We start from the raw sequence: 14,792 nt of genomic DNA on the forward strand, positions 1-14,792 counted from the left end.
TGAAATCATTTTCGGGATCAGATAAATTATTTTTTCACGGATCGTACTCGTACGTTTCTTAAATTTAGATAGGATTATTTTCAAATCGGTGAAGATTAATGTGTTTAAAATGTAATCTTATTCTACAGCCTCTAACGTTTCCAAATATATAGGTAACGATAATTACTTATCTGATATTGAGATAATACATCAATTATTTCACTGTGTGCTCAGATTTTGCACCACTATATTTTATATTTTTTTCTTGAAAGCTCATTTTAGTTGTGTAAAAATAATATAATATAATTTGTTTTATATTGTCTTAAATTTACAACATAAAATAATACGAACTCTTATATAATAAAAGAGTTCGTATTTTTATAAATAACAAAAAAACGAATTATATTTGTTGTACACAATAGGGTTTGCAATTTGAATTCTAAACTACTCTTTAAATGTACTGTCATGCAATTTACTAGCTAATGTACTATTACTATGTATTACTAGTTATTTAAATGATTTACCGTTTGTTTTGAAGGGTGTATTTAAAAATACATCAGTTTTTATTTTATAATTCTAGAAGACATAACAATCAACTTTGTTTTTTGAAGCTAGTATTCTACATATGTATGTATATCAAAGAACTAAACTAAAAACATTTTGAAACATTAGAATAAAGAGATGCATTCCACGTCTTCCACAACAACTTTGTTTATAAATCATAAATGACAACTACGCGATTCTTCCCTTTCTTTATATATTTTTCATACAACTATATATATACAAACGCAAAACAAAGATCACATAAATCTTTTATCATGATAAAATATTCAATATTAAGCAACACCTTATAATATAAGCAGCGACGCTTCCACAACAATCGAGGCACAACTAACATGTGACGCTTTTAAGAAATGGCTATCAACATATACTGTAACAAAAGTTATTCAGCAATGTATATATTAGTTATAACATACACATTTTTAACATAAAAATATTGAGCATTTCCAGTTGTCTCATATAAAAATGAATTGTGAATGTATTCGTCCAAACCTACGATATGTACATACTATGACTTATTAACCAATGAGTCTAATATTCCATCATACTTTCACAGAGTTGACCTTTTGCATGTGAATTAATTTACCATTCTCGACAATCGTGTATTCAAGTTAACGTTAATAATTTAATTCGTCGAACAAATCTGATTAAATTTTCGTAGGCGAATACATTATAACTATCTTTCAAACCGCCAACAGCAGATCCAGACATTTTCTGGCCAAGGCAAACACCCGAAGGGTTGATATATAATATGCACGAGTGTGCAAGGCAACTTTATTCGGTTTTCATTTTACTTATTCAAGGCTTGTATGCGCTTCAAGCTGAAGGGGTGCACTCTACACTCCGTTTCTTTGCCTATATTAAAACGAATTATGAATTTATAATTTATAATTAAATTAGCTATAATAACTACTTATGAATATACTTTAATTATGTAGAAATAACACGCTATTGTCATGTAAGTTAAAAAACGAGTTATATGAGTCATATACTGATATTCGATATATATTGAAATTCTATATTATAGATTAAATAACGTAACAACGCGAAAATAACATTAACTCATGTTAATGACACAATGAAAAGATCATTAAAAATCTGAGCTTAACTTAATTTTTAGCTGTTTCAGTAAAACAAAAAACAATTATTCCTTCTCAGAAATCAAAAATCCACGTCAAAAGCAATAAAATCGTATTGACCAAAATTCGGTTTGAATACACTTTAACCAAAAATCCGTAGTGATATTTTTAAAACGTGTAATATCGATGTGTAATATGCTAGACTTCTACTTTCGAATATTTTCTTATGAGAGTTGAGTTGGCTTAGTTTGTATTTTGGAGTTCTAAAACTAATTATATTTTTAGAACTTTTGTTATGTTAGGGTTTGAACAGCAAAATTACGTTTCGCAACTCTCAGATTAGGTGTCATAGTAATTTTAGAGCAGCAAATAATTTCACTAGCACCTATCATTTAAATTAAATTTTTGCTAGAAGAAATATGTATCTACTGGTGAAAATGTATTTGGACTTCACTAGTGAAAATAGTATATCTTCACCGAAAAATACACATTCACTGTAATATATAAATGTTAATAACATAACATATAAAAGTTAATTCACATGTGATATATAAACATCACATGTAAATAAATAATGATTAGTATAATACGTATTAGTGAATGTATATACTACTAAGTATGAAAAATTTATTTTAATAATTTTTTAACTGGTAAAAATATATATCCACTGAAATGATATATTTAAAACAATATTTTCAGGATTTCGGGATTCGAGTCGACTTTCTGTTTTAGAATCATAGTATTTCAATAAATGACATGCATTTTTATGGCCAAATTTTAAGGGGGGAGGATGGCTTTACTGCCTCCCCCCCCTAAATGACGTTTCTTTAACAATATGTGCTTTAAATAATTATTATTTAACAATTATTTATAATATGTATGAATTTACTATTATTAAATAATCTGTAATAATCGAACTATATATAATATTAAAAAATATTTATTTTTTTGATCGCGTTAAAGCGAAACCGCGTAAAACGGGTACCGCGTTAATCAATGTATAAATGTATATGTAATTAATTTAAGAGCCCAAAATGCAATTAGTTCACGCTGTCAATACAAAGAACAAAGAGTTTAAATCTAAACCTCATCAGTAATTTAACATTGACATCCATTAAATCACAACTACAATTTTAGGATTTGATTCAAAAGTATGTGTGTAAAATGATCGTTTAGTATGCTACTATATTCGAGTTACATTTGCATAAATTATCTCCTTTTGTAATGCAAATACATTTTTTTTTCTTATATGTACATATATTCTTATCTGACAAAAGAGAAAAAAATATTACGTACTTTGTGCTTAAAAACACAAGAATAAATGTATTTGAAAGATGTGTATTATAGTTTCAATAATGTGTACATATATTGCGAATTTCTTTTAGAATTCAACATGTTCTATACAAAAAAAACTACAGTATTTTTATATAAGGTAAAATAATCGCAAATAGTCAAATATTTTTACGGCCAATCTGGTTTTCCACATTCGTTCGTGCAAATATTTGACTTCATAGAATTGCACAAATTTACATTTCTCCGGTTGTGACACTAGATTTTTGCCATAAAATTACTTTATTTGATATACGATTTTTCTGTCCCTCGACTTCGGCACGAAAAGACGAATGTGACAGAATAATATAACGTAAAATAATATAATTGACGTTTGTGTTCGTAATTTAAGCGTGCACTCGCTGTTAAAAAGCTTTGAGTAAAATTCGCGAAATCTAATTTTAACAAGCAATTAACGCATAGCAAATTGCATATTACACATATTCATAAATACATATCGCATATCAAAGAGAAGTGTTGTGCTACTGAGAATATTGAATACAGATATAATCATTAAAAATATATAAGATTTCATTAGACGCTGACAAATTTTAATGATCTTGTTAACGAGATGCGAGTAATATATCACAAATCATTAAAATCTGTTAATAATTATAATTTCACAGCTTGTTAGCTTTATCAATTTGTAATGAATTGGATTGAATGAATAAATTTTATATAATAACTAATGATCATAATTTAATTTACATATTTTAAAGCTTATTAATAGAACATTATATAATCGAAAAAATATTTAATTTGGTTTTAACGAATATTATATACATAAGTATCTAGAATTTCTTTCAAATAGAGCATATCAAGTAAATATTTGGTTAGTCTTTCAAAATCTGTTTTACCATGTTTCTAAAACACAATGTGCATACCAGGAAAATAATTAAGGCCGCGCAGCGAAGTTGATACAAGTGTTTTCAAGTTCTCTAATGCACGCATAAGGTAATTTAAGACGTGTGGAAATACAGAGTACTGTCAGATGACTGAATCATGGGATTGAAATTACCCGTACATAAAACGTAGATCACTCTAAAAGTATTATCATATGTGCTCTACAATTAACTGATATTGCATACAGGCATATAGATTTGTTCAACGTTGACACGTATATTATATTATTAATATTAAGCAGACGCGTACGGTGAGATACGTTCCCTTTCACTCGCTCGGTCGCGTGTTAAGTGACGAGAGTACGTGTGATATAAGGGCGTGTGTTGCATGCGTTCCGCACGCCCACTTCTTCTCACTCACTCTCGTCACTTAACACGCGAGCGAGCGAAAGTGAATGTATCTCACCATAAGCGCCTGATATTAAGGCGGTTTACGACAGTGTGTATAAAGAAATACTATACAAGGCAATAAAAATAAAATTAGGTCTCTACAAACCTCGCCAAATCAACAATAAAAAGAGTAAAATGCAGGGACTGCGATAGAAAATAACTCTTAAATGGTTGTAATTCTCTCAAAGGCCTAAGACAATGCGATACTCTCGCAAGCCTGCTCTATATAGTCATTAAAAAGGTCTCTGAGAAAATTTAAGTTTAAATCAAGAGAATACTCGCACCGAAAATGTATGCATTGACAGTGTTAATGTGTTTCTTTATCTGGGATCTCTTATTAACGCCATATATTTGTCTAACATATTGTTTTTTTCTGCATAAATTCAAGATTTACATAAGATCAGTCCAATATCTTAAAAAAAACATTTGGTCTTCGTGAGAGCATGATACTTTGCTTTATTTGTACAACAATGCACCATACGAGTTGTATCAGGAGCCTAAAGTCTGCAATTACAATAAAATACAACGTTTATGTAAGCCGAACACTCATCACAAATGGACTACTCGAAACCTGCGAAGTGACTAAGCACTCGGCATCAGCGACTGGTGCTGCGTAGCCCAAGATAGAGTGAAAATTGTATATGTTTTAAGGTATTTTATTGATGCTAACATTTTTGGCATTTGATTGTTCTCCCGTGTTTGCAACTTACAAAACAAGTTCATTCATTACTGCAACGCACGTGGCGATTACAGATTCAGATAAATTAGGAAAAATTGTAACTGCATCTTTTGAATAGACCCAAACAAAAGACAGTCGGTATCTAATACAAACAAAAAATTATCAAAATAAGTGCTGAGTCGTTGTATTCAGCACATATCTAAATTATAAGTGTTATGTAACATCTGTTAAGCAAAAATAATTCTTATAAGATTAGTAACATATAACAACATAGTCTGTTTCTGCCCTAAATCATCACATTGGCGGAACTATCGAGAGTAGTAAAGAGACTAGCATATACCCTATTTTAAAAAGAGTATATACGCGCGTTTCAGAGTACACTTCCATTAGTAACGTATATAAGTCAGAACTTGCGTATTTAACTGCATCTGCGGAGCTACGCCGAGCATCAACCGAAGCTTAAGACCGAGAAAGTAAATATTTTCCACTTTCTGTCAAAGCTGGTCCAGCTACGTCATATCGTTGTAGAAATCCAAGAATTTAACCCGATATTCATAAACGAGTAGAACACGAGACGCAGACAAGGCTATACAATAATTTTACGTGATTTAAAAATTGTTGAAAAATAATAATAGTCATCGTGTTCTATAAAAATAAACACAATATGCCACATTTTTTTCATTGATCATTACAGTTGTAACTAAACCTTTGAATAGTAAAGAGCCTTTGAAAATATTATATTTCTAGGGCTTAGAACTATGAAAACGACGATACCCATATTGCTTGAAAGCAGAAGCGGAAAATAAAATGATGCTTATTATAGTGAATTAACTTAAGTAGTGCCATCAGCGTAGGATAGCAAAGTAGAATAATATTATGCAGTATTTACGTATTTTTTATTCTATAATATTCACATAAACATTGGAGATAAAAACAAGATACAAGAGATGTTTTTACAAATAGATAATATTTAGATATTCTAAAATAAATATTAAATGTGCAATAATTAAAATAAATCATATAAATATCACAATCATCAATCGCATAAATCTGTTTTTGTAAAAAAATATTTTGCATTTCAAAGAAACAGATTTGCGATTTTTTACACACTCCATTATCATAACTGACAAATAATGATGAATAATATAGGAACATATTTTTGAAAATCAAAAATAGATATTCTACAATTGATACAAAAAAATATTGGCCCGCATAGCTCTTTCAAAGTTAAAATCCACTAATTAACAACATTATAAGAACAGACAGAATGAGGTAAATGATTTTCATTCTAGTAAGCACTCAATATATTCTCCAGATCTTGCACTTTCAACTTTCTACCTCAATAACAACTGATGAAAAATATACAATGTGTGATGCAGAATTGTGTGATATTATTGCTTAGTAAAACACTGGAAAGATCTGTTTAATGATTGTATAAGTTATTAAAAATACCAATATATAGATAAAATCGGGTGTTCAATGCAAAAAAGTCTACAGTAGAGTGGCAGAATAGTTATAAAAGACTCTTTATAAAACTGATGTTGGTTTGTCTTAAATTGCTTTAAATATTTATTTGTCGAATGAGACAATGAATATTGCATAGAGCATAGACGATCTTTTCGACGGGTATAATACAGTTAGTGGTAACAAACAGCTATATATGATTATTATTTTTAAAAGTTTGTGATTTAGTAAAAGTCTGAATATTTGTATATATCAGAATTCTGCAATATTTTCAAGAGTGTGAATTGTTGAAACTTTTAAGTAAACCCAAGAGGTAATTTTATAATAAAACTTTCTGATTTATTTTCGCGTCAAAAGTTATGGACGATTTTTTTGTCAGACTGCTGCTTTGGTCATATTGCAATAAAATTGTACAATATTATAAAAGGTATTGAATTAAATAATATTTTAACGGTTATAATACATAATATACAGCAAATAATACTTATTTTCTTTGATCACGTTAAGACCGATTCGATTGAATTATATGATATAGCAGTAACTTTGTATAACGAATGTATTTATTTGCCTATGTTAATCTCGTCTTATACGGGTGAATTTAAAAAGGGAAATAAATAGCGACAGCTGAAATAAATTGATAGTGAAAGAAAATCCTCAGTATACTGGATTCATTTAAACACTTTTATGTGGCCCGTTTGACCGAAAAGTCCCGATTCAATTCGATAAATTGAAAATACAGTTTCCATACATATGTAAATTACTAAATATTTTTCTATTCCACTTAAAATCATATTTTACAAACTAGCAATTCCATATACTCTAAAATGGGTAAAAAGAAACAGAACTACAATAAATAATGCGCAAGTTGCGCAATTATATTCCCGGTTCAAACATTACGAACGTTTAGTACTCTTGCCAGATATTGCACGAGGGAATTATGACATTAAAACTATTTTCTTTAAAGAACCCTTTAGCCGACGAGCTAACGACCCTACTATCTCTTAAGCACGACGTTTTAAACATGTAAAATGCTAAATTCATAAGTACACTCACCCGCTTAGAATGTGCAATATCAAAATCCAAAAACTTATAAAATCTCTCCACTGTCACATAGAACTGCGCGCTCCTTATCATTATTTTAGATTAATTTTATAACGTATTATAAAAACATACGTTAGGTATTTCTTACATCATATCGATTACTGAGCTATATTTGAGTCGAGTTAATCGCTTTGCGGTGATGCTTCCACTTGACATGTTTACTTGCGGTTTACTTGCGTATACGTATTAACAATACGCGCATGATCCTGTGTAATATAATAATATACAAATGTGTGCGTGAATTATTGAATTGGAAAATTGATTCCATAATCTGACATTAGCCAACGGCGAGGTATGCTTTATATTAATCTTTCGATATAGCTTAAATCATGCGTGTGCCAAATCACGCTGATGCAATTGTGTAGTATTTAATACATATAAATTAACCCTTTTTGCGGTAACATGAAACGTATAATTATAACAAACAATGCTAATATTTTACCAAAACTTAACAAGAGTTTTGTTTAAGTTAAGCGTATAGCAGACGAGACTAATTAAAACAAATAAAGAAAAATGCGTATACTGTACAAACAGTCAGAAAACTTAAAACATTAAAAAAAAACGGATTTTTTGCCATATGCCAATCTACATACTCAAAGAACAAGTTTTTGAGCTGGTGCGTCTACTGAATCTACATATGGGAGGTTCAAAAATCGTGGGGTTCTAAAATATGTTTTGGTTTATTAATATAACAATGCTGCTATGTAGGTATTTTATTCATATGCTCATATGATAATTTAAACATAATTTAATTTAACAACCAGCAGAAAGTGAAAAATAAAAATTTCGAAAAGATTTGCGTTAATAATTAGTAAGATTTGATAAACCACACATCCGTTTCGAGATATCAATCACTCGTTATCACCCACGTGTACCGTAAAAAATATCATTTTGTGTGAAAAAGATGATGCGTTTTACCCTTCGCAAAAAAACTTATTGTTACTTTTACCCCTTTGTTAATATCCAATATGCTCATCCGCGATTCGCTAGAGCTGTCTGAGAGAGAGAGAGAGAGAGAGATGCGGGTGGAGGCACACAGACGCCCAACCTGTCTAGGTCGCCATGGAGTCACAGCATTAGACACATCATCATAAGAACAGATTTCGACAGAGCATCGTTGCTCCAAGGTACAGCCGACAATAATTCAACTCGACACTCCAGATCTTTTGAATCTATCACTTAGTAATGCAGTATGCAGCATGTGATTATTTATTTATTGCAATTATTTTCATTGAAAACATATTTTTTTATAATAAATCAGCAAATTAAAATTAAAATAGACGTCTTTGAGGAGTATCGCCGTACATGTACGGCGATCAATCTTTCACTGTATTAAGGTACCCCAGATAGTTATATATTTACATATATAACTGAAAATATAATAAATACAAAATATTATAATTATACAATATTTTTTATTAAATTTGCTTAAATGATTTTTAAAGAAAATAATAGCAATATATTAAAGAGTATGAAATGAATTAACATAACAAAAAATATTGAAAGCCTCCGTATTGAAATTAAAATAATTCACATAATAAATATGTAAATTAAAATATATAAACACCAAAATGTAGTAAAATAAATCAAAGCAATAAAACGTAGAAAATCACTAATGTTTTTTTTATAATTTACTATAAACGCAACATAAAATATTAATCAATAAATAGCAACAAAAATACGATAATTGTAAACAATACATAAAATTAACTCACTCCCAGATGTATACTAACAAATTAAGAAATGTTTATAAATTAACTCACTACTTAAAGGTTAAATTATATTACACAACAAATTTAATTATTCGCTGACGAATAAACACTTGCAAAATTGCAGATTCTGAAACAAAATCGCATACGACTTAAAAGGTTCGCCGACCAAAATGTATTTATTTTTAATACAATTTATTCTTCTGCATATATCTTAAGTTACGAGCTGTTTCAAAAATTTGGTAATAAATCTTTCATTACTTGGTATATGAAATAATAGGGCACACTAAAAACAGAAGTCATATACAAAAATCACATTACATCTTTTGGGAAAACGGTTCGTTAGCAGGTGTAATTTCGCTAAATTATTTGTGATTAGTTTGGTAGGCAGAATTTTATCATTCTGCTATCAATTAAGACAGGACCATTTACTAGTTAAGTTAAGTTCAGTCATTAATACAACGATTTATTCCAAGTAAAAACTTAACGCAAACATCCACGGAGTTTGTACATTAATGCCCAAGCAGCCTATTAACTTTAATCGTCAGATTTGATCAAGACGTCACATAAGAGCAGCCAGGAGTTAATTTAAGTCATTGTCATGAAACTACTTAATGATCCAGTAAATCCATTAAATACGTATGTGTATATAAAAGAAAAGTCTTATAGACTGATACAGTAATACAATAGAAAATAATTATAACGTTACTGAAATAAGTTTGTAATATTTCTTATATGTATATCAATTTATCTCATCTTTGAGTTAAATAATCTCTTCAAATGTTTTTTTATATGGCATTGCATAAATTGGAAGCGTTTATTTAAAATTCACGAAATTTCGAATTGTTACCGCTCCAAAGTGGGCAGCACACATTAAAACTTTTCTAGTTCCCCTCCGAATCCGTATTACGTGGTTCTTTCTCAAACAACCCCCATTTGCGTTTGTTCTATGGCTCTGATGTCTCGTACTGTTATCCTATCCGTTCAAATATATGTTGTAGTATGTACCTTTCTTTGGAAGTGCCGCGAAGAAAACATTTCACCATGTTAGGCTTCCTTTGGCGTACATCCAACGTCGCATTTATCTTATTCCACGTAAATAGATATCGTGCATGAAGCATTTTTATATATTCGGATGAACACATTTCCTTCATAATATTATTATTGCACGAAACGACGTTAATATCTAAACGTCTGGTGTGCATTTTATGTACATATAATAGCCTCGAACCATATTTTCTTGAAATACACGTATTATAAGCATTCACTATTATTACGATTGCTATACGTCTGTATTCACGGATGCGACGCTGTATTTTTCTCTTCTGACTGTATTTTCAACAAAATCAAACGCCAAAACCAAAAGAAGAAATATACCGACCAACTTTTAACCTTTATGACTAAGATGATTAGTTATGTGATTTTTAAGCTAGAAAAGCTAATAACAGATTTTGTATAATATACATAATTCACTAAAATTTGCGAGAGGTCGTCGGTCCGAAAGTCTGTCATGCGAGTGAATCGATTGGTGATGAGTTATTGAAGGGTAGTTCATACCCTTAAAATAATTTTAAATGATGGGTGGTGTCAACAAATATGGAAGAATAGAAGATGAAGCATATTAAGAACCATCGAATTGATTTTTAGCTCTAAATTCAAATCACCCCCTTTGGATTGCAAGACTTCACTGATTATTATAATTGAAACTAAGTTTTTGCTTTTACTATTTTTCTAGACGAGATTTAAATGGCTCTCGTAAACAAATAGCTCGAAGGTTAGAGTGGGTCCAAAAACACCGAGATTGGACATCTGAAGATTGGGCGAAAGTCATTTGGTTCGATGAGTCCAACTTTAAGGTTTTTAAACTAATATTGGTTATTATAAAAATATTAAAAACTTAATTTATTCTAAAATTTGTAAAGCAATATAAAATAATCATACATTTTTTTATTTTTTTTAATAGTGTAGTATACGTGCATGAAAGTGTCGGAGAAGAATATTTAGCTGATAGCGTAGTGCCTAAAGTAAAATATAATGGTGGAAGCGGTATGGTCTGGAGTTGCATGACAGCAGCAGGGGGTAGAAACCCAGTTTGAACAGTGACATTTATGTTTCAATCTTAGAATACACTAGATTTCTCAGGAAAATATTTCCAAGCTTAGATCACGCTACCATCCGATTCCAGCAAGACAAAGCTCCGTGCCATACTTGGGAATGGTTTGCGTTAAAGAGTTTGACGCTTTAATAATTGCCTGCAGTTACCAGACCTAATTCTGATAAAGCATTTATATGCAAAATTAAAATAAAAGTTTGCCCAACACAATTGAAAATACAAGTTGCGAGAAAAATTGCAGATGGAATGGATAAAATTGTCTCCGTCTACCTGCAAGTCATTAGTTATAAGGGTTGTAACTGTAATTAAAGGTAAGGGTGGGCTTACTAAAAATTAAAAAAAAGGCGCAAATAAACACTTTTAACAACCTCGATCGGTGTTTAATTTATATTTTCACGATTTTTTAAGATATAACACATTTATTGAGGTGCCCTAAAATTATGGCCAAGCCAGTATATAATATAAATAATTAAAAAAAGGTACAAATATTTTGGAATGTTTCTTACATATAATATAAGATTATTATTTATATATTTCCTTTCTACATATTCAATCATAAAATCTAGTGTAAAATGCAACGGGAAACTGCGAGTTATACATTTTAATATTTTGCAAGAAAATGTTTGTACCTTAGTGTTCATGTGACTATGCTCAATCAGGAAAAGGATTAGGAAGAAGAACAATCCAGATATATTTCACTATTGACTATCAAAATTGAATTTTAAGATTTAATAAAAGCCATACTGTAAAGCTGGAAAAAACAAACAATGATAAATTTATAATTAAATACAATAAGAATGGTATCGAATTAAATATGGTATTATCAATCTTCAGTTTACCTCAAGAATCCAAATATCCGATATTTTCAACTAAAAATCGAGAGTAAAATGCAACATCTTCATATTTTGCAATAAAATGTTTATGACTTAGTGTTCATGTGACTATCCTGAATAAGGAAAAGGATTATGAATTATAGATATCTAGATATATTGCACTATTAGAAATCTAGATATATTTAATCAATACCTCAACAAAAAATATAATAATGTAAAGCTGAAGAAAACAAACAAACGAAGATTTATTTATAATTAAACAAAATACGAATGGTATCAAATTAAAATACAGTTTGAATAATAAATTAAGGTTTATACATACATACGTATTTATATTTTATAAAAAAATATAAAGACATTAAATTTTCAGTATGAAGTTTTATTTTAATTAATTTTACTGACCTAATAATTCATTAAGTTACTGTTGATGTGGACTTTAATGATAAAAATAAGTTGCAGCAACTCGGTATGCTCAAAAAATATTATCCTAATGACTTACTTAAAAACATTTTTGAGTGTTTATTTAAAATTCAATAAGTTCACAGCTGCAATATATTAACACGGAAATATGAAGTATTTTTAAAATTTCAGCAATTAAAAATATTTTGTATACATCTACTTGTTTGTCAGATTTTAAATGTTATAAAAAACATTAAGCGCATAATAAGTTATATAGATACTGGACCGGTACATCGAGAAGAAAGTTGACTACCTGCGTTGCTGAATTGAGTTTTATAGATAGTGCAATTTTCATCAAAAAATAAAAATTTTCAAAATATTTTAATACAGAAATACACAAATAGTTTAATTAAACGGTCAAATATATTCGGTATTTTAATTTCGAATATTTGTATTGGAGTCTCTACTTGAAACGTTATAACACGATTTAATTCTATATTGATATTATGATTTCATTTGACACTAAGAAAGATCAGAAATTATTTTAAAATATACATAACTATAATATTTTTTCAAGTTATTAATATAGCACAAAAGCTTAAGTTGTCTATAAATAAAATAAAAATATATGAACAAAATATCAAAAAAAATAGACTGAATTTTTTTTCTAATTTTACGTCGCAAAGTATCATAAATTTTACTTCTTAGGTATAAACAATAGAACTATAGCAGATAGTTACACGTCTTATATTTGTAAAAAAATATTAATCAAACTGTTAAGCTTCAGGCATTCAAAGGATACTTTAACACCTAGATTTGAAGTAAAATTATCACAAATATGCTTTATCAAACTATTTAGTTGACCTACAGTATTTTATTATAAGTTTAACATACTGTAAATATCTCTAGTGTTTCATTCGCAAGCTTATATTAAATACAGACAAGTTATGATAACTATATAATAAATAGCGTTGCTTTTTCATTTATTTTCACAGTATATATTCCACATAAAATAATTTTCTTTATGAGTACCACTAATGCAACATTTATGCAAAGTTAACTTAAAAATAAATTTGAATAAGCAAAACATGAATATCATTTTATTATTATAAAATGCGAGTAAAACCCTCACTACGTTGTGAGTATTTTTGACACATGTTGCTCTCTACACTCTTGAGTAATACTTGTTAAATGTCAACACTTCTATGACAGTTTATTTTTAGTCATTTTCTCTTACACGGACTACAGTGTAAAACCGTGTAAATAATTTTATATTTAAAATCTCTCTATATTCTCAAAAATATTTCGTATCATTGTATAACATTATATAGTCGTTTTCACAGATGTAACACAAAGTATCCAAAGACCTTTAAACTACAATTTTCAGTTCCGTCCTCCACGTACTACGTGTCGGACCATTATCTTTAAATGCACTTCCGCGAAAGTAGACCACTGTAATTTATCAAATAAAACTTTAGTCGTCAAGAGCGTTTTTGTTTTCTCGCTGAAACTTTATCCCGTGTTGCCGACCTGTTTACGTGCAATGCATTAATACACTGTGAATATGATAGCCTGTGTATGTGTGTATTTTAAACTATAATAATAATTCACAAATTGATGTTTATTATGAGCTAAATTGCTTTCATAGAGCTAGCAATCAAAATCCAGCGACTCATAATTATGTAATAAACTTGTCGAAATTGCAACGGCGTCAGGTGGTTCAGATGCAACGGTACAAGTCGACAAATCCCGTAGGAATGTGTACTATATGTAGCCGACATATGTTCCAGAACTTTATTAGAACCGACATATTAGGATTATGCTATACACTGTCATTTTTATGTGGCAGTGTTTCAACAGTGCGATATTGCGATTTCTCATATATATTTAAAATATCTAAAATAAAAACTACACCACATATATGCAACCGAATATTAAAGAAATATAAGTAAATATATTCTTAACCCTTTCACCGCGGATGTAATTTACACATGTTATTAAGAAAATCGCTAGTATGCACCTAAAGATGTCATAAAAATCTGAGCCTTAAATTATGTTTTTTTTTTATTTAATTAAAACCTGAAAATCGCCTACATTTATTTTACTATAATATTTAAAGAATACATTTGTAAAACTATGTTATAAGCTTTGAAAAACGAGTTGAAACATTATTTAAAATCATATACAGATACTCTTCACTTAAAGACTTATTTGTTTAACGACCGCTCGGACTTACAACCAGCTGATGCACTAA

The 14,792-nt window shown here is 29.4% G+C and overlaps 1 protein-coding gene across 4 annotated transcripts in view; it reads right to left on the minus strand.

Moving 5' to 3' along the window:
- LOC148226315 (uncharacterized) overlaps positions 1-14,792 on the minus strand; it is a 147,935-nt gene that overhangs the window by 58,453 nt on the left and 74,690 nt on the right. Inside the window, exon 1 of one of the 4 annotated variants that reach the window (XM_088203299.1) lies at positions 7,437-7,570. The exons of 2 other annotated variants lie outside the window; for them this stretch is intronic. In XM_088203299.1, the coding sequence (XP_088059425.1) occupies positions 7,437-7,517 (81 nt within the window). In that variant the 5' untranslated portion in view covers positions 7,518-7,570. Of the gene's footprint in view, positions 1-7,436; positions 7,571-14,792 lie in introns of those variants that run through there. One more of the 4 variants, XM_088203300.1, reaches the window with a different exon arrangement.

Source organism: Plectrocnemia conspersa, unplaced genomic scaffold (genome assembly GCF_051122295.1).
Source record: "Plectrocnemia conspersa isolate PC_06_02 unplaced genomic scaffold, ASM5112229v1 ptg000014l, whole genome shotgun sequence".
Lineage (NCBI taxonomy): Eukaryota > Metazoa > Arthropoda > Insecta > Trichoptera > Polycentropodidae > Plectrocnemia > Plectrocnemia conspersa.